We start from the raw sequence: 26,253 nt of genomic DNA on the forward strand, positions 1-26,253 counted from the left end.
GAGGAGGGAAAGGAGATAAAGAGTTGAGATGTGTTATACACATGTACCAACTCCCTGCAAGGCATGTAATCATTATATAGTGAAAAAATATATTAAAAATATAAAAATTGAAAAAATAGTCTTAATAATAATCTCTTTTGTTTTGTTTGTGTTAAGTATGGTTTTATTATTTTTATTATTATTTTTAAATTTAGTCTGAGAAGGAGCTAAAGCCCATAATGCTTCAGTAAATTGTAATATGGTACAGGTTTTGATGCTTTGCAAAATGTTGATCATTCTTTATTAATTGAATATTTTACTATTGTAAGGTATTAATTTTAAAATTTTAAAATGCTGACTTCGAAAATTGGTTAAAACAGTTATTTATTCTTCATTATGAGGAGAAATATTTGAATTATGTGGCATTTTCCTGGAAGAGAAGTGTTTTTATTTTTGCTCTTGAAAATGTAAGTCATCAACAGTATGTGTATCTCACTGGAGGCTTCCAAATGGCTTGTATGTAATTGTTTCGACATTTGTGTGATGTCCTTCTTTTTTTTTTTTTTGTCTTTTTCTTTTTTATTGGTACCGGGGATTGAACTCATGACTGCCTGCTTGCAAGGCAGGTGCTTATGCCGCTGAGCTAAATCCCCAGCCCCATGTGTGATGTCCTTCTTATATTTCAATTGATTTATCCTAGAGTAGTAAGCTAGATTTGTCAATGGTTTCCTGTTTCCTATCACTCTTCATCTAGTTTATAATACCAGAGGTAATGGGATGATAGTTTATTTTAGTCTCATAGTAGAAAGATGTACTGAAATATTAGGTCTATATTGAACTGTTGTTTAGCTTCTGAGGTATTTTCCAGTAGTTTTAATTTATATCTATATATCTATATCTATATCATCTATATCTATATCTATATCATCTATATCTATATCTATATCTATATCTATATCTATATCTATCTATATCTATATACTTTTGTATATCTGAGCTTCAGAGTTTTGGAAACATTCTAGATTTAAACCATAACAGTGATCATTTGTGACTTTTTAAGAGATCATTATGATCTCCGCATGAAGATGAAATGAGACACAAGTTAGAACAAAGCCAAGGAGATAGTGAGTTCTTGAAGTGCGATGTTTGCAGCTGGAGTGATGAGAAATGGATGCTTCCAGAATAAACTTGGCAAAAGAAGCAACAGGACTAATGAAGGATTGAATGTGGGGTGATGACACATCTGGATTCCAGATCAACTGTTAGGTTGTTGATCTGAGTAAGAGGATATCTGGTAGTGTCATTTGTAGCTCAGTAACTATATGCCTTAGTTTTAAGGTCTGTATTGTTTCCAAATGAGGATTTATACTTTGGGTCTTAGAGGCTGCCACTTACACATTCTGATGAAATTCTTTGGCTTTTATGCTTTCACACCTCACAATATCTTAGCTGGTTAATTTTATATTTTCAAGTATTTTACCTATTTTGTGATAAAAATGTTTCCAGAGCCCCCTTTCTCTGAATTTTATAACTCTGCTGTGGCTTTGGTTATACCTTATTCGCTGTATCTTTTACTTGGTTATCATTTATTCAGTGATATTTAGTTTTCATTGGTTATGGTAAACTTCTCTTTATTCTTGGGTTGTGTTTTTTTATTTTGTTTTTCACTCTTTCAAGTATGTTTTCATTTCTTTTAGTTTTTCATCTTTTAGCATTTAGTGTAGTCTTTTTAGGAGGAACTTTTCCTCATAAATTTTCTTTCTTATTTCTTTATTTTTAGTACATGTCTGCAATGCATGCTGTCTACATTCCTTGTGTGGAGTGTACGCATGTGTATAACACATTTCCATCCCTTTCTCATCTCCTTTTCCTCCCCGCTTCTCCCATCTCTTGATCCTCTTTCCAATCGGAGAAAGATCTCCCTGCTCTTATTATCTATGTCTTATTTTGATTTTAAATTTACAATTTGAATTTTGATTTTGAATGTACATTTGAATTTATAATTTGCCTTATTAAAGAGCAGGTAGGATCAGCAGTTACTATGTGAATACCATGTTTGTTAGCACATGTTTTGAACAACAGGACTGTATTTTTACGGTAGGGAAAGCCCTGATACAGACTTGTTTATACTCACATCCTTTAACAAATGACCTGTGTTTTTCATCCATTCCCATCTCTGCTTACTGATAAGGAAAACAAGACACACGCAGGTGAGAACAACTTCACAGCAGAAGTGTGTCTTCACTGGTGACATAAATAAAATGCTAGAAGAGTCTGTGAGACATGAGGAATGACAATATCTAATGTCTGTGTTCTGCATCATCTGCGTCAGTGCACGTTTGACAAAATTTATAATACTGTGCTGTCATACTGTGATTATAATGATAAAAGTAATGATAAAGTCACAGACATTATTAAGCACTTCATATGCTGTATACTGCACTGCGGTTTGATATGTCTTGTTAGTATCATGGCTTATTCTCAGGTTATCCCTAGAAGTGGACATTATTTCAAGTAACTATAAATGGAAAAAAAGGTGACTCTAACAAAGAAAAACACAGACTGGAAATTTAGGTAGATTTACTTTGAATTCTGACCCTGCCAACTGCTAGTTATGTGATCTTGAATATGTGCTTTTGTGAATCTTCGACTTCTGTAATATCTTTGTGTCTCAATTTCTCAACTTTAAAGATTAAAGCTTCTATAAGGCAACTTGCAAGGGTGCAATGAAGATTAAATAATTGATGCTCGGAGAGCATCTTTTAAATTATGGAAGACTTTTCATGCAGGTTTATAATGTCATTGCTCAAACTTTCTTCTCCTTCGTCTTTAGGAAATATGCTTGGCATTATTTACCCACTGGAACAAGGAATGAATGGCGGAAACCTTGTAATTGCAAAACCAAACCAAACCAAACCAAACCAAACCAAACCAAACCAAACCTTGCTTTCTTTGGCCACAGAGGTCAAGACAGATAACAAAAGCTTATCAGACTTCATTCTCAATCCAGATTGAGAGACCTGGGTTAATCTCATCATATTTCCTAGTAATTACTTTCTTGATTTGAGACTCCAGCAGGACATAGTTCTGGCAGTTGAGTCCCTGGATGAATGGAAGAAAACACTGTAAAATAGCTACAATTTATTTTTTTCTGGAAAAGGTTACTACTGCTGCTATGTTTTACTATCTCTTCCCAAAACTTGTTAAAATGAATTTCCAAGTTTATTTTGTGAAGTATGCAAGAGTTTCTGCTCACCTTCAGTTCTCTCTAATATCCAAATCCTATATATTTTTGTATTAGAACTGCTGTAATAACAGATTATAAACTAGATATATTACCAGCAACAAAGCCTTATTCCTTATGGAGGCTGAAGGCTGCATACCGGATGCTGGGAAGTCTAAGATCAAGACCAGCAGATCTGGTGTCTATTGAGGGCCCACTATCAGGCTCATAGGCTGTCATCCTCTTCCTGCACCTTCTCATGGTAGAAGAGGAAAGGCAAATCTCTGGGGCTTCTTAAAAAAAGGTACTAATCTTATTAACGAGGACCCTGCTCACATGGACTCTGCTCTCACTCCCAAAGATACACATATGTGTATTATTGGTTTATGTCTATGCATTTATCTATTACAATATGAATTATATACTTTTGGCTCAAATAATTCACATATTTATTTGTCTTTCAAAAATCTTCATTTGTTAGTAGTCCATGGGTATAGATTTCTCTGATCTATGCATGATTCTTTTATTTTGTGAGCCAACTCTGCATTCATAATTAAAAATGGCTCAATTGTATTAATTTTTTTCAAATTGTTGGAAGTTTAAAGAATGACATATAAGATAAGCAGCCCAGTTTTAAGGAGGTGGTCCGGAGTCTGCATGCATCACTTTTGCTCATATCTCACTGTTAAGGATTTACTGGATTGATTCACATAGCTATACCCAGCCACACTGGAAGATGAAAAATGCAATTCTTCACCAAATAGAATGCCGGAGTAAATTTAAAGTATATTCTAACTCAGAGGAAGGATGACTAGAGACAGTGGTACAGGATAATTGCTCTTTATTGATAGTATGAAGAGAAAGTCTGAATAAGACAGGGTCTTGCAGTCTCATTGGCCTTGAGCTCACTTTGTAGCCTAGGCTGGTCTCGAATTAGCAAGTATCCTCCTGCCTCATCCCAGCAATATTGTTCACTAACTGTTTTTACTCCTTTTCACTCTGCAGTTCATTTAAAAACTAAAGTTGTTTACAATAAATTTTTCAATTAGGGTCTTTGGAATTAGACTCATTGGAATTTCTGTACCATATGTTAATCTTATTAAAACAACAAGAATCTAATATGATTCTCTTTATTTAGGATCTGTGAATGTCAGAAACTATGCTGAGCACTTAAGACGTACTGTGCTAATTACTTTAAAACTCTTACATGCTATAATATTTTTACCTTCAAAATCTGAGGTTTTGAGGGGTTAAGTTAGAGCACAGACAGCTAATAGGTTGAGGAGGCAGGATGTAATAGACCCTCAATGCTAGCTTACAGCCTTCCCAACACATCATTTTACCCAGATGAATCACTTTTCTAGCCCAGGACTGTGGAAGGATTCTTAGTATTTTCATTTTCTTTCTCCTTCTTCCCTTCCCACAGCAATGTCTCTTACACAGTTCTGATGCGTGTCCCCCATGAACCTTCACCATCAGAAGGGCACAGCTTCCCACTGCTGATGGCTTCTGGATGCTCAGGACACTTCTTGGTCCATGCAGCCCTGTCGATGTTTCTGTAGGGGACCTTTCATCCCATGTTTCTTAGTAAACCACTTTGGGCACATATATGTTTCCTGCCAGGAACTTGAAAGTTAAACTGGGTTATTATCAGTTGTATTTCTCTAATTACATTTCTCAATCACTGTCACAATATATGTGAATCATCTTCACTGACTAAATATTCATATTGTCCCCAAAAACAATTAGCTCAAATTTCTTCAGCTTTTTGAGACAGGGTCTTGCTATGTAGTTCAGGCTGGCCTTGAGCTTGCTTTGTAGCCCAGGCTGGTCTCGAACTCACAACAGTCCTCCTGCCTCAGCCTAGCAATATCATACGCTAACTGTTGTTCCTCTTTTCACTCTTCAGAGAGCCATACCCAAGTGCTAGCTAAAGATCTCATAACAAAGAACATTTTAACCGTTTTACGACTAACCAGAGAACTTTTATGACCTGGACAGTCCTCAAATTTTATGCTTCCTTTTTTTCTTCATAAACTATAAAATGGGTCTTCTCAATATCTTGCATAAGGAATAAACCTATATTAAGCCCAAATACACCAATCGCTCTTAAAGATAACATTATCTTTCAATGTATAGTAACATAATCCCAAAACAATGTCTCTTATTGACCTTCATTATTCTTTCACTATTTGTTGACTCTAGACAGGAAATATTTGTCTAGATTTTGTGTGCTTGACATTGATATTTATAAAATGTACTATGACTACTAGCACTACTGCTAGTTACTACTAATACCAATACTATGTGACTGTTATTATTGAACTCCTATTACATATCAAGCAATGTTTTACACTCTTATGTGTTTTCTAATGTAGTTCTTAAAATATCTCTGTAAACATTATACCCATTTTGCAAATGAGGAACCAGAGTATTGAACTGTTCCAATTACTTGGCCAAGTAAACTTTTAAGTGGGGGAGATTACATTTAATGCTAGATTGTTTATTAAAAAGAAGAAAACCCTTAACTTACCACTGTATTCTAAAAGTTATTTTATGAAAGGAGAATTTGGGGTTGAGGAATATGAAAATGTTGGGCCTTTTATGTAAAATAGCCCTTTGGATTCTTTTAGCCCAATAATTATCATTATCTTTTTTGGTTTGTCTGTTAGTGGCTTGATCTGCTTTCATATAAGCTGATAATAACTGAAAAAGACACGGCCTTCTGCAACAAAAAAAGCAAGTAATGCACCCTCATTACTGTCTACTTGGTTTCATAGCTTTATTATAAAAAGTCCAGATCAGCCTCTATGGAAAATTATTCTCAGCAACTACACTGGAAACAGTGGCTCAGCACTAATTATATTAAACAAAAATCTTTGTTTCTGGCAGGCATTTTATGACTTCTAAAATTCTGTACTGCATAATTAGATAAAATAAGTCAACTAGTACAGTTAATTTAGTGGTTAATTTTTCCTGGAGGGACACAGGAAACCTATGCACTTTAGGATTAGTTTATCCATGGGAGATGTTCTTGTAATTTTATAGACACTGATGGGATATTGGTACACCTTCTTTGAATGGTTTCCAGATCAAATTGTTTGGTGTAGATCTCAAGAAACCCATGCAGTTGGTTCATGCACTGGAGAAGAGCCAGAGATGACTTCAAGGATGACTTTGTCAGCAGGGTTTAGATGGCTCACCTCCAGGTAAAGTTGATGTAATCTCCCATTTCCAGTAGGGATGGCAGTCATAGCAAGAACATTTATTGAGCACATCTTTTGGCAGGCATCGTGCTAGGTTCTGGTTGAGCTCCTTTGATGCCAAACATGCCATCTGTTCTGCTGATTACTCAGCAGAAGTGTTCACAATCAGCCAGTACTAGAGAGTCCTCACGTCTTGGTCTTCATCAGAGGCTGCAGCTCGAGAGGGCAACATCCAGTGGTTTACTCGTCAGTTCCCATCAAGTACTCAGCTGAGATAAATGATAGAGGAAATCATTTACACAGTTTTCATCCTCTTACTCTCCTACTCATCTGGAATTTGATCATTAAGTCACATCAAGGCAATCTCTTGCACCTCACAAAAAGCTCACTTTCACAAATTCCTGGTTGTATTTTCTAAATCAGAAGTTATTGAAATATAGCAGTTTAAACTTTAATGCTGCATTTACTACAAAATGTTTGAATGTCTTAATACAGTAAATAATTATGAGTTGTCCACAGGGCACAGAGGATTGTGCACTAGAAGATGTCACGTAGGCTCTGTGATCACCACAGGGCTTGCTGCACAGCAGGCAAGTGTGATCTGAGAATGCAGCGAGGGCAGTGATGGCATCTGCTGGCAAAGCCAAGGGTACTTTTTTGAGAAGGTGGCATTTTAATTAGGTTTGAAGGATGTATGAGAAAAAGGTGGGGAGAAGGAGAGAAAAAAACATTATTGCAGAGAATGGAGCATATATCCAGGTGTGAACTCTCATGGAGAAACCTGAGATATTCATAAGGGGAGAATTCAGCTTAGCTTTCTGTGGTATCCAAAAAGCAAGACTGAGTGCAATCAACAGTGACACAAGTTATGGTGTAAGCTATGGAGTTTTGATTTTACCTTATGATTAGAAGGTACTCTGGCAAGCAGTATGATATATAGTGGTACATAAATGACAGGGAAGCGGTTAAAAGAGAAGGAAGAGTAACCTGTTAAAGTACTAGGAGGGTGCAAACTTGTATTCAAGAGCCATTTCTCTAATAGCACTTATTTGGACACAAAAGTTTAATGGGTAATAAAAAACCAAAAGTATTGTGTATTTTATATCAATCTGTCTGTCTAATGCAACATCTTAAGGAATACATTGTTTAGACTTCTGTGCTAAGAAAAGCTCTGTTTCTTCCTAGAAGCTGGCTCAGAATCAGTTCAAGAGCCCAATCATGGATATAATTTTGAAACATATTTAGAAGTTTTTCCGTGTACTGCATTCCATTCTACCAAGTCATATAATTTTATTTTAAATTGCTTTCTTAAGATGCGGTAAGGTATAAGAATAAAAAATATAGATATAACAATATATGTATGTATGTGTACACATACATGTATGTACACATTGGCATTTTTGAGGTGGGTCTTTTTCTGACATATTTCATGTATTTTAAGTGACTCAGTAAGAGATAGTACTGGGAAAAAAGCAGGACTTTCCTAGGTTCCGTGGCACGTTTTTTCTTGTTGTAGAGCCCCTTGTAGTAAAAATTTTCATTTACTTGAACTTCTTGGGCACCTAATCAAAGTAAGTCCTAACAATAGATTGTTGTATTTCTCAGATTACAAGTTATCTGGCCTTTAAAAAATAGTACAAATACATTAGATCAGTGATCAGGTCACATACAAAGTAGAGTAGACAGAGTATTGGTTGCAGTCAACTCCATCTGATTTCGAGATCTGGCAGGACTTTGTGTTGACAAACTGAAAGGCCCTCACAGGTTCTTATTCTCTTCAAACTTTAATGCCTTTTCTCTCTTTTTATGAAAAAAAATGAAACAAAATTTCATAACTAAACAGTGCAAAAATAGCATTAATTACCACACTGTGTATTGTTATCTTGGAAGTAGTCCAAGACAGTTCATAGGTAAATGGATGCAACTTGAGAACATAATGTTGAAAAAAACAAGTCAGGCACACCAGCTCAAATATTGCATGTTTTCCCTTATATGAGAAACACAACAAATAAAGAACAAATAGAAGGGACATAAATAGGAAGTAAGGAGAAATTTAAATATTTCTCCAAAACGTATGTTCTGTTGTTTTAAATATATTTCAAAATATGCTAATTTGTTTAATATATACTAATAGTTTACCTTGTTTCAGTGAAAACAAAGTTTGTTAATGCTTTTGTTTAAAAATTGAGGTAATAATGCTTACTTTGAATCAATGATTCAAAAAGCCCATGTCTGTAGAGAACTTAACTGTTTTCACTATTTCCAGAATTACATTAATCTAAAGAAAAATGTGGTTCTGAAGCAGTTAAAAACATACATGAAATATCTCCATAGGCATCCTAAAAATCTTGGTAGGCTACACCAGATAATAGAATGATTAATTAATTTCTTTTAGTGTGGAATTGAGTGGTGCAGTTATGCATTAAAGTCACAAACTCAAGTGTGATATTCTTAGTTAAATCCCAGAAAAGGTTGTTTCTTAAGCATATCGTTGCCTAAGGGAATAGTCTCCATTGTGGACATCAGAGTTTCTTAGTAATAACTGGATTAATTGGAGGCCATTAATTGGAGGCCCATAAACTGGATTAATTGGAACAAAGGACAGAGCAAGGCCTCTGAGATATGCAAAAGCATTGAAAAGCGGGACAGATTCAAAATGACCCTGCCACATTCTCCAGATCTCAGCACGGGAAAGATCTATAGTTTTCTCCTGAACTTTAAACTCAGTCAAGCTCAGATCAACATGGTACTGCTGTTGCAGCCTCTAAAATCAGACAGAAAGATCACCTGATTTTCTTGCCTTCAATCCAGGATCTTTTACTTAAGTGTAGCACTGACAGGGGCAAATTTAATGCATTTAAGACATAAGAAATAAGTCCTTTCTTGACACACATTGTATTCTAACTTGGGAATGGGCAGTTTTAGTACTCTTTCTACCAGAATGGGGTGCAGAGGGTGAACCCTCCCAAGGGGAAGATCTGCGGGGATCCCAGGCAGAGTTGTGGACGCTGTGTTACATGACAGCAGTTGAGAGAGAGAATGGAGCTTCAGCTGCCTATACTTTGTTACTGGACCAACTTCTCAACCTGGAGCACTTGACACACCACCTGTCTACTAGACATCTAGGTACTATGAAGATCGAGGATGATTATGTCTTTCAGTACACAGCTTGCTGTGAGTAGAGCCTGCATTTATCCTGTGAAGTGTAATCTACTTCTTTGGTAGTAATGCTATTAGAATTGTTTGGCTGAGGCATTGTAAATTTCACGTATTTAAGGGTAACAAAATACATCCTTTCTTACATGCGTTGTACTCTGAACAACTGACTAAGGCATAATTGTACTAAGCTAGGAAGCAGACACAGGATAGCTCTTCTGGTACACTCATTTTCTTTGGAGTTTTTGAGGTGCATTTTCTTTTGTTTGAGAAAAATGAGACATATATTCTCATCTGGCTTTAATGTACCAAATTCTCCAAAGGGTTTTCCCATTTTAGTTTAGTTTCTTAAAAGAAATAGATGTAGCAAAGCTAAAATATTACCAGTTATTAACTAAGTTTTAGACTTTAATGTTTTGTTGTGGTGTTTTCATTACCTTTATTCTTACTATATGTGTGTCACATCTCTATTTCTGGCAAAATGACTACAAATAAAGGAATATATCCTACTTTCTATAGCTTTGTATATGCATTCATGAGTGTTTTATTATACTGACTTAACACTTCTGATGGCAGTTAAGAGGACAAGAGCTATGTAAGATAGACGGAAGCAAAATGGAACCAAAAGCTAGAGGCTCCTAGGCAGGCAGCATTACAGAACTTTCTGCCTTATCTTATAAGCCTCATGCTTCATGGTCCTTATCAAATACCAACTCCAAAAAACTGTCTCTCTCCATAATAAGTAGATCTCTACCTGCACCTCCACTGTGATCTCCTAGCCCACCTTTTTCTCTGCATTAATTATTTGGAATTCGTATTCCACTCTAAATTGTAAGTACTGTTGTGTGTGCTTATATAAAATATATTGTGATTTATATAAAATTAAGATACTTTTATTTTTAAATGAGGCTATTTGTTTTCCATCATGCTTAGCAATAATAGAAATACAAATGTATTTATTGTGCAATATTTCTCCCTAACTTGTTCATAAGTAAAAATGGACTTGATATATACTCTGGTAAGTAATACAGATATGCTACGAACAAGGCACAAATAGTCTCTGCCTTGATTAGAAGTTATTACACTTATTTTCCTTCCCTCAAGAGGGAAAACAGTGGAAAAAGTGAGACGAAGCTAGAAAGGAAAGAACTGGAGTAGTTAAAAGAAACACCAGGAGTTTGTTGAAAAGTGCACACATTACTCTTTGTCTTACTTTCACAGTGAGGTTATAGAAAGTTAAAAGCATCAGTTGTGGAGCAGCCTCCTCCTATATTCAGATTCCTTCTATACTTCCTCTCTGGGTGACTTGGAATTGTTTAGTCTTGCCAACTGTCAATTTCCAATAATAATATAATCTACTACAACATAAGATCATGCTGAAATAATTAGAGTTGATTATTAGAATAAAAAATTATAGTTGATTATTGTTGTTTAAGATCTGTTATCTTTACTTGCATGACTCTAAGGAGGGCCATGTACAGGGCTACGTGGAGCAGGGCGGAGGTAGTGTGGGTTGTAACCTTGCTCAGAAGCTTCCTTTCCTGGATGCCAGAGCTGGCTCCAGGCAGCTGAGCAACCCTGCTGGATTCTGCCTCTGCTGACTTCCAGAGCTCACCTCCTGATGGCAGCTTTCTCTCTGCCTATACAGTAAGTCCTTCATCAGAGGCAGATACGAGACAGTAACGAAAAGCATCTCTGTGGCTTTCTGGTTTTAAATACACTGAGATCTTCTTTTGTGAGTGAAGTTTTCCTGGCTTGAATTTTGTTTTTTCAAATACTAATCCAATGATTTTTTTCCTCCTCTATTCTCTTTTGTTAATAGGGTGCTGAGAAAATTTTGTCAATGAATGAATCAGGAGAATTGCAAGACCTCTTAACCAAAATTGAGGTAATTGTGCTTTTAGCAACTTATTTTTAGTAATCAAAACATTAAATGCATTCTTATTGTAATTGACTTTTCCGAATTGAAATTCTCTTTCATGTTCTTACAAATATATAAAGGAAACATGACAGTTTTAATTGGAAGTCACCTGCCATTAGGTTTGTTCCAGTCAGACTGATTTTAATGTTAGTTTCTAACTACCTCATACTATTAGTTGAAAACTTGGCTTATCTTTATTAGAGCCTAATTCTGTGTAATAGAAATGTTGATGAGATGTTACAAGTCAAGCAACTGTCTTAAAGTTTTTTCACTGAATTTCACTTAAATTTTTTTCACTGAAACTATATAATTTTTCCCATAATATCAGGGGATAAGAGTTATTTACCCAAAAAGTATATTTAAATTTTTATCCCTATGCTTATAATTACAGCATCAGAGAATTACTTATTCAGTTATACAATGCATCAAATTAATGTGCGACCAGAAAAGAAAGGCTACATTGCTCTCTTGATTATTGAACCAGTGTGTTTCTTCATATATATAGATATCCCATATTTTCTGGAGTGTGCACACTGAGAGCGAAAAGTGTGCATTAGAAATGGGCCAACAAGCATGAAACAGGGTTTCCTCAGGTACTGGGCTGACTATGTTGTCACTCTGTATCTATAGGTTATTACTGACTTAGCAACTCTTGTTGATATAACCTGCTTTGCTAGCTTTATTTCTCTCTGTCATGCCTTGAATGTCAAATAAAAGATTTCTTGTGCTTTGTTACTACCATTCCTTTATACAAGCTGTCCTTGAGGGTGTTAATTTCCAGTTCATCATCCTTCTCCATCTTCAAGGGCTATCTGCAACATTGCTTTTCAAAAAGTAATTTGTGATCTCTTCTACCTTTGAGTACCTATAATCTTTTTTGCTGGATGCTTATTGAAGTCTTCTGTTTTTTTAACCTTTCTTTGTGTATGCAATTCATATAATATACTACATGTTCCTTGTTTGCAAGAATCATGTTTTATTTGTATTGTGATCTTTCCTGGGAGAAAAACACAATGTATTCAATCATTCAGCAGATACTTTTGAGTATCTACTATTTACAGCTACTCTACTAAGGAAGATAATGATGGCCTCTCAGAGAATGACTTGAATATAGTGATAATTCAGATACATTTTATATTAGGTTGTGTCTTAATAGTAACCATAGCATCGCCTTTGATCCTGTGGACCAATGAAGATGACAGAAAAGCGTTTATGAAGGAGGAAGGTCCCTGGGATCTAGGAAGAGAATAGACGATCATTAGATTTCTAATTTCAAAAGCTGTATAGGCTTTTAGAGTTAATCTGCTTGGATAAGAGTGGCTTAGCTTTCCTTGATCTTCACAATTTACATTTTATAAAGTATTTAGACTTAAAAACAAGGGGATTTGAGCTGTGATCGCAACTCCACAAGTTTCTGTGTGACTTTGGGTACATTTCCCTCTTAGACCTTAATTTTTTTCATCTATTAAATTAAAGTTTATATTTTTTAGTTTAAATTTCTTATTAGCAAAAGCATCTGGATGGATTAATTTTTCTTCTACTCCCACACATTGCTTCAATCATATGAAAACATTAATTTGGGTTAATGTGTGTCTTTTTATTTAAACCGTTTAACTTGGTAAATATATTTTATTAACTTCTGTACACATTTGAAATTCATGTAAATTATGTTATATAATATATCTACTTTGGTTTCAAAATATTTTCACTAGATTGTACTTCAAAGAACCATCTATATTACTATGTGAACATTTAACTGTTTTTTTTTCAAACTACTGCATATTTTTCCAGGGCAGCATTGCCTAACAGACCTTTGTTTCATGATGGAACTGTTTTCTGTTTGAACTTTCCAGAATAATAGCCACTGGCTGCCAGCAACTATTGAGCATTTGAAATATAACTAGAAGTACTAAGTTACTGAATTTGTAATTGTATTTTGTTTTAATTTATTTAAATTTTCTATAGTACTATGGGTTCTATTGTGCCCATCCACTATTTTTTTAACCTGTTTAGTTTTCTACTGAAAAAGGATCATCCTAAAGTGAACCAAAAATAAAAGATAATTTCAAATTTTTAAGGATCAAGCAATAAGAACACACAAAGGAAATGTAAAATCTAATGAGCATACAATGAGATGCCCACCCCAGGTATTCTTCAAGTCTATCTGTCAAACAAACATTTCTGTAAGGAACTATTTTGAATATATTCCTTATATATTTCTCTGATGATAGAAATCACTGGATATTGGCGTTAATTTTGCGCCAGTTGACTATTTGAAATGGTTGTACTAGTCAACCAATCCTTCTATATTTATTATTAGTTTTTTTTTTTTTTGTCTTTTTTCATTTTTATCGGTACCGGAGATCGAACTCACGACCACCTGCTTACAAGGCAGGTACTTATGCCGCTGAGCTAAATCTCCAGCCCCAATCCTCCTATATTTAAACAGGTTTCTTATATTCCCACATTACTAGAAACATCTTACATTATCTTATTTTCCAACTTGCCAGTGTAATAGATAGAGGTATATTACTTTACTGGTTTTAATTTACATTATTGTATTGAATTTGGGCATCTCATTATATACATATTCGATTTTTACATTTCCTTTTCTGTACATTGTGCATTCTGATTACTTGATTATTAAAAATTTGGAATTGTCTTGTTTTTTCCTTTTTGGTTAACAGTAGGATGATCCTTTTCTGTTCTAGATATTAATTTCCAGTTGGTTTTAGTGAATGTTAATATTTTCTACCTCTTTCTTATCTTGTTTCATGGTGCCATTCATTCAATAAAAAGTCTCTAGTGAGATACAATCAGATACTTTGGTTTTCTCTTATATTTTGTGCTTATTGCACTTTTGAAGTATCCTTTTATCTTAATAGAGTCTTATATTTTATTAATTTCCTAAGTGTCTTCATATCTAGTCCTTATATATGAAACAGACTTCTGTTTTTTTAAATATAGTGAACTCATTTCCTAACAGTATCAAGCAATCTGTTATTTTTTTACTATTTAGCTATTTTTACTTTACAATAAATCCTCGTATATACTTGGGTCTTTCTCTGTGGTCTCTTGTCAGTTCCATTGATTAGTTTCCTATCATGCTGATATTATATTGTTTATTTCTATACATTGATAGTAACTTTTAGATTCTTGTAGGATAAATGAGCTTTACTGTTTTCCTTTTTACAGACTGACATTGTTTCAGATATTCTGAGCTTTTTATTCCAGAGTCCATAATTCTTTTAACTCTGCAATTAAAGTCGTACTAGATTAACATAACCAATTTGTTGCTGAGTTTTAAACAAGTTTGGAAAAACATTTTTATGAACTTTTCATAGATAGTGTAAATAAGTTGCAAATATTTGATGCTGTTCTTAATTTTCTAAAGAGTGGTATACTGTTTCTGTATTATAAGAACTATAAGGTGCTGTAATTATTTTGGGTTTTCTTGACCACGTAATAAAGCTGGTAGAGAATTTGCAGCCACCCAAGAAAGCCAGAATTCTGCCAGAGAGTGGGAATAGGCGTAATGGAAACTAAAACAAAGAGATTGTATCTGGAGAAGCATGAGAAAAGCTAAGTAAAGTGGATAAGAGATGTAAGACTCAAATTCTAACAATCTCATATTTCTGATTGGCTTTGACAGTGGAGTAGAAGTTAAATATACATAAGGCAGGAAATATTTGAGCATTTAATGTGTAGCAAGTATTATTCTTGTTGTCCTGAACACATTAAATGACAAAAATCTGAGAGTACTTCTGCTAAGTTGGTTCTATTATTTCCTCCATTTACAAGCAGAGAAATTGAAGAGATTAAATCACCTGCTCAAGATATTACAGAACGTGTTTAATTTATTACTCTAAACAGCTTCCAAAGTCCATGATGTTAAACATGAGCTATGTTGTCATAGCTGTCAAATTAAATGACTTACAGGTGTCTGAAAAATTTGTCATGTCAGTATGTATTGTCTATGTGAGAGATTTACTAGAAAGTAAAAAATGTAGTAGGTCCAGAGGGTAGACTAGGTTTTAATACTGGACTCTGATATTATTGGGGCATCCTGAAAGAGTGCCAGTAGTGATAATGTCAGAGAAAAGCTAGATCTTATTTACTTTGAGTTTGTCTGATTTGCGAATCACATTGGCAGTCTATAGTCACCTCAGGTTCTAACAATTCAGGCTCCAGATTTCCAGTTATTCAAACTGATGGTGAAGAAAGAGGCTTTCGGCACTTGTATTTGGAACATCAGAGGTGGAGTAAGCAAGTAATTATACTTTTTCTGGGTCAAGATTCCAGTATATACCCTGCTCATAGAAAATTTGCTCTGGGAAGGATGCAAATTGCTGATGAAGACTGTCAGTGGTTTCAGATATGAGAAACTATCTAAAGGCAGCAGGACCAGAGAAACATGTGATAGTTGGATCCATAGTCTGACCGTGACAATAGGCACTCTACTCCTGAGAAATCAGTTCATAGATCATCCTCCAAAACAGGGTATGTGCTCCATGTAGAAACAAATTCTTATTTATTTTGTTCAGCCTCTTATCAGTTCATTGCCAGTGTTTAGAACAAGTATTTGCACATAATGAACATTCAAATATTATTGAGTGAATAGATGAGTCTATCCTCTTTCATCCAAGGATTTTAGAGGAGGCAATGCTCCTAAGAAAAGAGAAAGAGAATTATTTTGTTTATAAGAATGCTTGAGTGAAAAAGACATGTTTTAGTAAATTTTATTTACTTTTGTTTATTTCTGTATTCATTTATATTAAATAAACAGGCTAGAGATTAGAAGCAAAGACACACCTAAGAGTTTTCCAGAAAGGACAACCAAGATGGATAGCTGATCTTATTTGTGTCCATGCAAAGAGAGCCAGGGAGAGGCTAGTTGTCCCACCATTTAGTAGATGATAGATTATAAGTTCTTACAAGGCAAAGAAACACTAAGGAAGCTGAACTCTTGTTAGAGAGGAGGAGCTGGATAGAAGATGTGATCACTGTAGCTGTGACTTGGAAGCATTTGTTTCCCTTTCTGACTCTGACCTTGACTCGCTGCTGTCCAGGTGCCATGCACTGGGCAGCCGTTCCTCCGCTATGACCCTCTGGCATGGTGTTCTGCCTGGGAGTCAGTCAACTACGGACTGAAATGTGAGTCAAGATAAATCTCTCCTTTAAGTAGTGGGTGTCTGGTGTTGAGTCTCAGTGGAGAGAAAATGCCTAAGAAGTAGGGCTAGATGATTTGAGGGTTATATTAATAAGTGTTTTATTCTTTGATCTTGAAGAAGATACAAAGACCTTTGAATTCAGCATTCTGTTTTTATACTAAATGACCTGGGATAAATTCTGAATATTCCTAAAATTTGAACTAGTATTACAAAAGAAGTAATTCAACAATCATTCAACAATGATTGATTCAACAATCATTCTTGTTTTCTGCCTTCATTTCCTGTCCTCTTGATTTTTTGTTAGAGACCTGGGAATTATGCTAAGTTCAAGATGATGGCTGGAATGGACTGACTGAATTTCAAAACCTAGGTGTGGGGCTGGGAACTACTATTAGGAGAACAAGGACGTTTCTGGTTTACTATATTATTGCTACTTCCTTCATTGCCTGGCTAGTGAACACTCAATAGTTATTTGTATAACGAACTGATAAGTAAAATGGTCACTCTTTGAGTATTTTTAAGCCCTTCATCAAGACTTTATGAACTGAAAGAGCTATAAAAAGAGGGTGGTTTTTGATCCTTTTTAAAATCAAATCAGATCAATGAGAGAAGGGACATAGACTGTACATGCTACATATGCCACCCTCTTCTTTCACTTCACTTGTGGCTAGAAGAGTTAGTTTTTCTTGAAAAGAGACATAATCTCAGACTCTTCCAACATTGTGCTCTAAACATCTGAACTGCCACATGAATTAAAGCATACTTGTCCTCCCCTTCTGACAGTAACAAAACCTTAACCCTGAAGGCCAGAGGCAGATATGCTGAAAGCGAGTAACTCACAATGATAGAAAAAGACTGCATCATGCAACCATGAGCAATTTAGCTTGAGGTGGGACTTAGTAAATAGCAATTTATTAATGAGATAATGACCAACAATGACTCATTGTACCAAATGGGTTTATGAGCCAGGCAATGTTCTAGTCAATGTGAAAGAATTAACCTAATCCTTTAAATAATTCTTTGAGTAAAAAGCACATTTCATTTTAGAAGCATGGGTTCTGGAGACATGATTCCAGAATGGTCTTGATCTATTTGTGACTTTGCTGAAATATAAGAATATATTTTTTGGTATTGTTATAGTAATTTACTTCAGGAAAGTTTTTTGTGACTTTTGGATAAATTATGATGAAGCAGTTGATTGGTATCATTGGCTTTAACATTTAGCATTTTTGCCCTTTAAAAAGTCTTTATTAGTTATATGGAAGGTCCAACATATAAAATAATTTTTAAATTTGTCCATTATTTGCTGTTTTTCCTCTGCTTGTTAACAGCCTGGTGTTTGGGGTGAGTGGTGTAAGTAGACAATGAGCCTAAGAAGCTGCCTAGCACTCACATTTTATTTTAGAGTGGTTATTCCTTTTTTGTCATCATCAATATATTTTATGCTAGTCACATACTAGTAAAAAACTTGGTCATTTGCAAGTGTTTTGGGACATAGTGGGAGTTGGATTTTCATTCATTGTGCATTATTACAGCTCAGCACTGGCATAATGCTTAAATACTAACACATATTTGTACTGGTTACTAAGATACTTGTTAATTCATATTGATTGAAAAATAGCACCTGCACAAACACCCTCCTCCAGCCTGCCAGCTCTTGCCCTAAAATGTAACTGAAAAAAAAAAACACAAGATTCCTGCTCACATTTAGATCTAATATAAATTATAAATAACTTCTCAGTTTAAAAATATCTGATATAGGGGCTGGGGATTTAGCTCAGCGGCATAAGCACCTTTCTTGCAAGCAAGCAGTCGTGAGTTCGATCCCCGATACCGATAAAAAAAAAAAAGAATATCTGATATCATATTTGCTATATAACTCTACAAAAAATTCTTTGTGGTATCTCTGGAATTCAAATTTAACTTAGCATCTTGCCTTTTTTACTTGCAACATTTGACAATTCTGTTCTAGTAGGAACATAGAACTAGTCACAATCCAGCTGCAATAAATGAAGAAATGGACTCAGTGGTCTTAGGGTCCCTTGTTCCTGATTTCCGGCTGGACCAACATGTGTTCTGTTTAGTTGGTATGCTTATTTTGCAGATTACTCAGTTTTAATGGAACCCAGTGTTTGGGATTTAGTGATCTCATACATCTATCATTTTCTTTCTAAAAATTGATACCATTTCTCGATAATTTTCATATATTTGTTTTTTAAAGAGTATTTGTTCATCATTTAGTTTGTTTCTACTTCAAAATTTTCAAGACATTTTAATATTAAAAATATTTACTTAAGGCCACTACAATTTTGCTGGAGGTCAATTTTATACAGCTCAATATCTAAACCCAACTACAAAATAACCACATTTCTACATACATTTGAGTTTTCTTTTGGGGAGAATTTTGAATTTCTACAATCTTGTATCATTCAGATTGGCAACTACAACTTTTCATCAAAACCATTTCTATACTGTTAAAAATGACATATTTTATATAATAGCTAAGCCAAGCCATAATTGTAAGGCAATCTTGCTACATACAAAAAAAATGAATGTCTGAAAAATGATCTGGGAATATATAAATTTAAGTCAATGTGTTTTGAAAGTTTGTTATCCAAAGCACACCCACATCTAGTTACTTATGAGAGAATAACATTTATTTTTGAAGGAGAATGTTCTTTTAGTTATTATGGTTAAGTCCAGTTAATCAGGTTCTTTTTCCCTTGAAATATTTGAAGACTTTAACTTGAATTATGAACCCCTAGAGAAAATTTGTATGTGTGTATAAGTGTGTTAAGCATGTTTCCCTAAGTACAATGTCTTTTTGCTTTTGTGCCCTTCTGTGTATACCTCCTTCCCCAGTCATATTCTAGTCGTTATTCTTTCTACAAAGTGGGCTCTTAAACATTGCTACAGCTTCTTTTTGGCAAGTCAGAAGTTTAATATCAACTCACCTTTTGTCTCATTGTGTTCTCTCTATAATGGTTTTAAATTTTCCCTGCTCTGATAGAAAACACTCTTGGCTTCTGACAAACGGTACATGCTCCAAAATGAAAATAAAAATACATGTAAACAATTTCCAAAATGTTATCTCCAACTCACTGCCTAGTTGTTTTCATTCTGTTATTAGATATACTTTATCTTTGCTTGAGGTAGAAAGTTTGGGATTTATTGTGGGAAGTTTTATGCGTGCACATTAATGTCTCAAGATTTCTATGCCTGTTTCTCTAAGTATAAAATGAGGATAATGAAGCTTGAATTATGTCTTTATTGAAAAAGATGACTGTGTTGATGATGGAGTAGGGGAACATTTTACATAATAACGCATCTGAAAGTGCTTTGAAAAGAATAGAGCGTTATTCAAATTGGCAATATAATGATGGATCTTCAGAAAATAATGGTTCCTTCAGACTCTAGCTTATAGTTTTCTGATTTTCCAAATTTGCTATGAGAGCTCCTATTCTCTGCACAAACACATAAAGCTCTTAAGAGGTATAAAAGGAAAAGAAAGTATTTTTCTTTAATGAAATAACCATCTCCTGAATTACTGGTTGGTAAATATGATGGAATTCTTGAAGGCAAATGCCATTTAATATAGCACCTACCAGCTTTTACAGCCTAAGTCTCCTATAACGGCCATCCATGGTGCAGTGATGGAGGACTTTTTCCCCCTAAGTCCAATGTGTATTAATAGTAGGTGGTTTTAAGTGCACAGCCATGTCACAGTATGCCATAATTGCTTTACAATACTCACAGTACAGAAAGAGAACAAGACTGACAGGACTGCTCATACTAACGGATTTGTATCCTCCCTTTTCCTGTCACACAGAGAGTGCAGCATCCACACGAGTGTCCCTCCTGTGGAGGCTTTGGCTTTCTTCCGTGCTCCGTGTGCCATGGGAGCAAGATGTCAGTGTTTCGAAACTGCTTCACAGACTCTTTCAAAGCTCTGAAGTGTACAGCTTGCAACGAGAACGGTCTCCAGCGCTGTAAGAACTGTTCTGGCTAGTCAGAGTTTTTACTCAAAAAAAGCCTCATTTTATTAACTGGAGGCTAGAATTTGGTTTATACTTTTTTTTTTTAAAAGGGGAGTCATGTTTTTGGATTACTCAATAAAGTTTGTTTACTATAGTTGTTTTTCTCTTGATTCTTTTGTTGCTTTTTGTTGGTTTATTAATAAATATTTATTTAATGACTACTATGTGCCAAGCTCTGTGTTAGATCCTAGTTTCTAATCGGAATTAATAAAACATCCAGTTCTGTTCTAAGATATCCCAAGTCCGGTTCCCTAAGCATGTTTTATTTTCTAAAGAAAAGAAAAATACTATGTAACAGTGATAAGTCCAGGGTCTTTCAGTTGTCTAGGAGGCGTCAATGCAAATACTCCGAAGGTATGTAACACACTTCTAGGCATGTATCAGTGTCAAGGAACAGTGTTTTGAGTAGTGGGAAATAATATCATCTGTTTATATAGAGAGTATGTAGAGATGTATTTTCTTTAGTCAAAGAAGAGTCTTGGAGCAGATGATTTTAATAGTACCTCACAAATGTTATCAGATGTTTTGGGGATGATACAAAAGCTTCTAGAAGTCTCATCTAGATTTACTGTATTTTACTTTATCTTTAAAGGATTAATTTTTGTTGTTGTTGTTCATTTCCATACTGGGATCTAATACAGGGTTTTCCTGAACTACCTCCTCAGCCTATTATTATTTATTTATTTATATATTTTATTTTGATACAGGTCTTAGTAAATCAGTAAATGCCCAAGCTGTGCTTTGTGTGGTGATTGTCCTGCCTCCGTTGAAAAGTCTTGTGATTACAGGCATATACCACATAATTGCTCGTGGCAGAAGGATGTTTTTTACTTTTTATTTATTTATTTATTTTTGTCTTTTTCCTTTTTATCGGTACCGGGGATCAAACTCACGACTGCCTGCTTGCAAGGCAGGCGCTTATGCCGCGGAGCTAAGTCCCCAGCCCCTAAGGATGTTTTTTAAATAAACAAGCTTTGTGTCACTCTCACTGAAAGTTGGTTATGGAACTCTTGAGCCGATCACAGAAACTTTATACATTTAAAGAAATACTGAATGATATTAGTAAAGTGAACAAAAACAAATTTTGCTGGAATTAATAGTGAACGTCTATCTGTGTGCATGTCTGTGGATTATTTTATCCATGATTTTAAAGAGTAATTTTATAACATCTGTGATAAAGTGATCAAAGTAATTTGCCCTTTGCTTTTCTAGCAAGCAATATGTGTTTACAAAATACTTTCTAATACTTTTTAATAAATCTGAAATTGTGAAAAGCAAGTTCTATATTTGTGAAATTTTCATTCTCTAGGTGGAAGAAAATATGCAACAAATAAATAAAGATGAATCTTATAAACAGTACAAAGACAGTGCAATGTCCTATGGGAATGTGTGCCAGAAAGACCAACATGAAGTTGAAGGAAAGTTTTAAAAAATGAAAGAATCAAAATATAGGATTCCTGGGGCAGGGGATTTATCTCAGCAGCATAAGTGCTTGCTTGCCTGGCTAGTATGAGCTCATGTGTTTGATTCCCTTAAGTAAAAAGGAAAATAAAAGATTCCTAAAATGCAGTCATTAATTCAATAACCCTTGTAAGGATAAATTGGAATTTATTAGAATTAAAATAGCCTCATTAAAAGGCATGCAAAAGTAGAAACCAGAGCTAAGAAAAGATATTCACAACATAATATCTTCCAAAAACTAAAATCTAATATATAAATAACCATGAAAAATTAATAATTTAAAGACAATCTAATAGAGAAACAGAAAACAAACATTGAATAAAAGAAGTGGCCAAACACAAAATATGTAAATTGTCATTAGTTATTAGGGAAATATAAGTTAAAATTACAGAATAATAGTAATTCGGTATTTAGAATTTAGTATTTAATATTTAGTAATTTAGTATTTAGAATAATAGTAATTTAGTAAAATTAGAGAATAATTGCTTTATTCTGTAATTCTAAAATTACAGAATAATTATGTATGTACATAATACAGTATGTAGAAGAACTTCAATTAAAATATCTAAAAACAGCAAGTGTAGGTATGATGGGAACACCTGAAATTCTGATACACTCATGCAAGTTTTTATTTTTTATTTGGTAACAAGGATTGAACTCAAGACCTTGCACTTGCCAGGCAGGTGCTGTGCCACTGAGCTAAATCCTTGGTCCAACTCATGTAAATGTTAAATGGTACTACCACTTAGGAAAGCTGCTTGACAGTTTCTAATGAAGATAAATGAACACCAATTCAATGCTTAATAATTATATCTATAGTTATTTATTTAGGAATTAAAAAATGTATGTTCATGCATGCTAGAGTTTTCATGGAAGGTACACTGATAATAGCCAAACAATTTTTTGTAGTGTTCTGTAATTTTATAGATGAAGGAACTGTGCTTCAGAGTATTAATTTTCTAAAAGCCTTAAAATTTATGTTAATTTGTTGTATCTTCAGTGTCCATGTGAGTTTCCTTTATTTCTGGTGCAAAATAGGAAATCAGTAAAGCAAAATGAAAAACTTAGTCAAGAGAAACACCTATACAAGCAAGAGTTGGAATAAAAAGTCTGCTTATGCACTGTGCTCTTAAACCTTCATACATTCCTCCCAAACTCAAAAGCAATGCTGATTATTGGAAATAATACAAATCAATAAAATTCAGGTTGGTGATCCATTAGTATCTAAAAAATTAAACAATCACTTAAAATGACACACACCTACTATATATAAATGTATATTTTTCTTAAAATCTTTTCGTCATTCTAACTTTTTTTTTTTTTTTTTTTTTGTACCAGGGATCGAACTCAAGACCTCACATTTTCCAGGCAGGTGTTTGTGCCACTGAACCAAATCTCCAATTCCTGTCATTCTTGTTTTTAATGAAATACAAGTTACTGCTACATTTGTTGAAGCTTTGTCTGATTTTTCATGAATAAACCTCACATTTACTAAGGGGCTCAATCAATAGTGAAATTTGAAAGACTTTTGGCAGGCAATGTTCATGTACACTGTTTTTGATTTTGTGATCATTTCTCCTGACCTGTCAATTAACTTGACAGTGGTTACTTTCTTAATACTTGATTTTATGAAGTCATTTTAAAGACATTAAAATTATTTCTCATAGAATAACGGCTCTCATTCTTTTCTCCTGTAAGTAACTATTATTTGCAAAATTTAGCTAGAATGAAATATTACATAGAATTGAAATTAATGTCATTTTGTTATACAAACATATGTATAATTATAAACACAAATACCACAGGAGGCCAACATATTTGGGAAGAAACAAAATGACTCGAAACAGACATTTGCCTGATGGTGGCAACAGTGTTGAGGTAGTCAAAAGTGATTCTCTTGCATGCAAGAAGTTAGGAGGCAGCAGGCATCAAAACGGATGCATAGTGTGACAGGAAGATTGGGGAACACGCACCAGGCTTAAAAGTATGCCAAGTGTTCAGAAGCTAAACAAGCTTAGCTCACTTCTTTGACCACATCAGTAAACAGGGGCATCATGGTTAATATGTTCAATATTACTCATCATCACTTTTCTAACTCTTCTTCAAGCCCAGCAGCGCTGACATTGCTTAGATACCAACATTCTGCGGTAGGCAGTGTTTGGTGATTCATAAACCTTGGGAGAAGTGTAACGTTTTGCAAGATGAAACACTCCCTGGTCTACCTCACTTAGAGACAGTCACATTGTGCATCTGGCTGCAGAGGACTTCTGCTTTACTAGAAATGACTGCAAAGATTTTTCTATAAAGAAATACTCTTCTTCAGAGAAATGCTGGCTTGTCTGAGAAACTTTTGACTGGTTTTATATGGTAATTCTATCTAGGATTATGATGAGAAAAGAAAAATCCTTTTGTGAGAAGTAACCACTTTGCAAAGCACAGTTCCTCTAAGAAAAGTTTTAAAATTTCTGTTGGAAATTTTTTTCCAGTCTTATTTACTTTTAAACTTTTCACTAAACCTAGCAGAGAACTCAGCATAGAAACTAGAACAGAACAAACTAAGAAATGAAAAATGTGTGACTTGGTGGCAAGTTGACATTGAATGAGAGTATAGTTTCATAAAATACAAAAGATCTTAAAAGCGTTGCTTTAATGTAGTGAAATTGGAAGCTAATAATAATCAATATCTAGGAAAAAAATCTGTATTTATTCCCTCTACTGCATTTCGCTCATTCAGCATTCTGTGTCCTTAAATTGTTTTATTTTTTGTACATTTATTGTGATCTTCTCCGTCCTCTCATCACCACCTTGTTAAAGGAATAAAAGTATAAATGATAACTGTGTGCCCAAAATATAAGTACACAGATCAGTCCAAAAGCAAAATGTTTGTATGATTGGGTTGGTGATCCTGTGGTGTGGTGCTGATTTATTATAATGAATGAAAACTACTAAAGACTGATAGACAATAATGACACTTAAAATTTTTTATCCCAAATTGCTTGTTGTTTTGTTCCCTATTTATTGCATTGTTTTGCATATAATTAATGAAGACATTGTAACGTCTGAAGCCCCTGGAAGGAGCACTGGTATAGAAATCCAATTTGCTGCTTTCTTGAGGACCACGTGGTGCTTGACTGCTGTCTACTTTGACCATTACAAGTCTGTTTGAAGTTTTCTGTCTGCGTAGATTTTAACTGCTCATAGAACTAGCAATATATTTTCTGCCACATTTTTTGTTTTCTGGCTGGGAAATGTTATAGCATGTTTTATTCTTAGAAAAGGGAAACATGAGTTTTTCATAACATTCCACAAGGTACTGCTGTGATTTTTCAGTAGGCACTATGAATTCTTGTGCTGTTATAAATATATAAACTGTGGATAGTTCTATTCCTCTTACTTATGTGTCTTTTTGCCAGTTTTTTCTTTCTATATTTACAGAAGTAGGAATCAGGAAAGATTTTCCATCCTATTTATGAAATAGTAATAGTCCTTATTAGTAATATTATTGAATATAAATGATTATTGAAAATTGTATAGAGTTAAAAACAATCACGTGACACTAGGACAAGAATGACGAGGGATAAAAGATGAAAATGATACAGCTTTATGTTGGTCATGATTGAGAGGATAAGCTGTATTGCAGACAACTAGAAAAAAGATATGTCATATGTCTCATATGTCTTAGTGGTTATCAGATGTCCAATAAAGACACTTGAAATTACAGGTCGTTTAAAGAAGCAGAACACATGGACACGAAATCTTTCTTGGTACACTTAGCTTGATGGAATGTTTTTGATAAGAGGTAGTGTACAAAGACAGGTGTAGCAAGACATATCCTACTTATGGGATCAAGCAAGTATAAAGCAAAGGGCTTTGCACAATGCCCAGAGATCTGAACACCCATTACTGCTGCATGTGATCCCAAAGATGGTGATGCTAGGCAATGCACCCTTGTAAGCAGGGCCATAGACTTGGGATTCTAACTCATTTTGAATTCCACGTCTATCACTTAGCTATGCTTTTATGCCTCAGTTTCCTTAGGTTGGTAAAGTGGGAATAATATGAATACCTAAGTAATAGGTATTATTAAATTAATAATGTA

At 34.4% G+C, this 26,253-nt stretch overlaps 1 protein-coding gene across 2 annotated transcripts in view; it reads left to right on the top strand.

Moving 5' to 3' along the window:
* LOC134470323 (glutaredoxin domain-containing cysteine-rich protein 1-like) overlaps positions 1 to 20,787 on the top strand; it is a 38,948-nt gene extending 18,161 nt beyond the window's left edge. For both annotated transcript variants that reach the window (XR_010044629.1, XM_063240418.1), the window contains exons 2-3: positions 11,387 to 11,452; positions 20,486 to 20,787. Coding sequence is in view for 1 of the 2 variants with exons in the window: in XM_063240418.1 (XP_063096488.1) it covers positions 11,387 to 11,452; positions 20,486 to 20,665 (246 nt within the window). In the remaining variant the exon portion in view is untranslated. The remainder of the gene's footprint in view (positions 1 to 11,386; positions 11,453 to 20,485) is intronic.
* Positions 20,788 to 26,253: the final 5,466 nt, after the last annotated feature.

This window comes from Cavia porcellus, unplaced genomic scaffold (assembly GCF_034190915.1).
Source record: "Cavia porcellus strain 051 isolate PalLab524CR breed Dunkin Hartley unplaced genomic scaffold, mCavPor4.1 scaffold_30, whole genome shotgun sequence".
NCBI classification, from domain to species: Eukaryota; Metazoa; Chordata; class Mammalia; order Rodentia; family Caviidae; genus Cavia; species Cavia porcellus.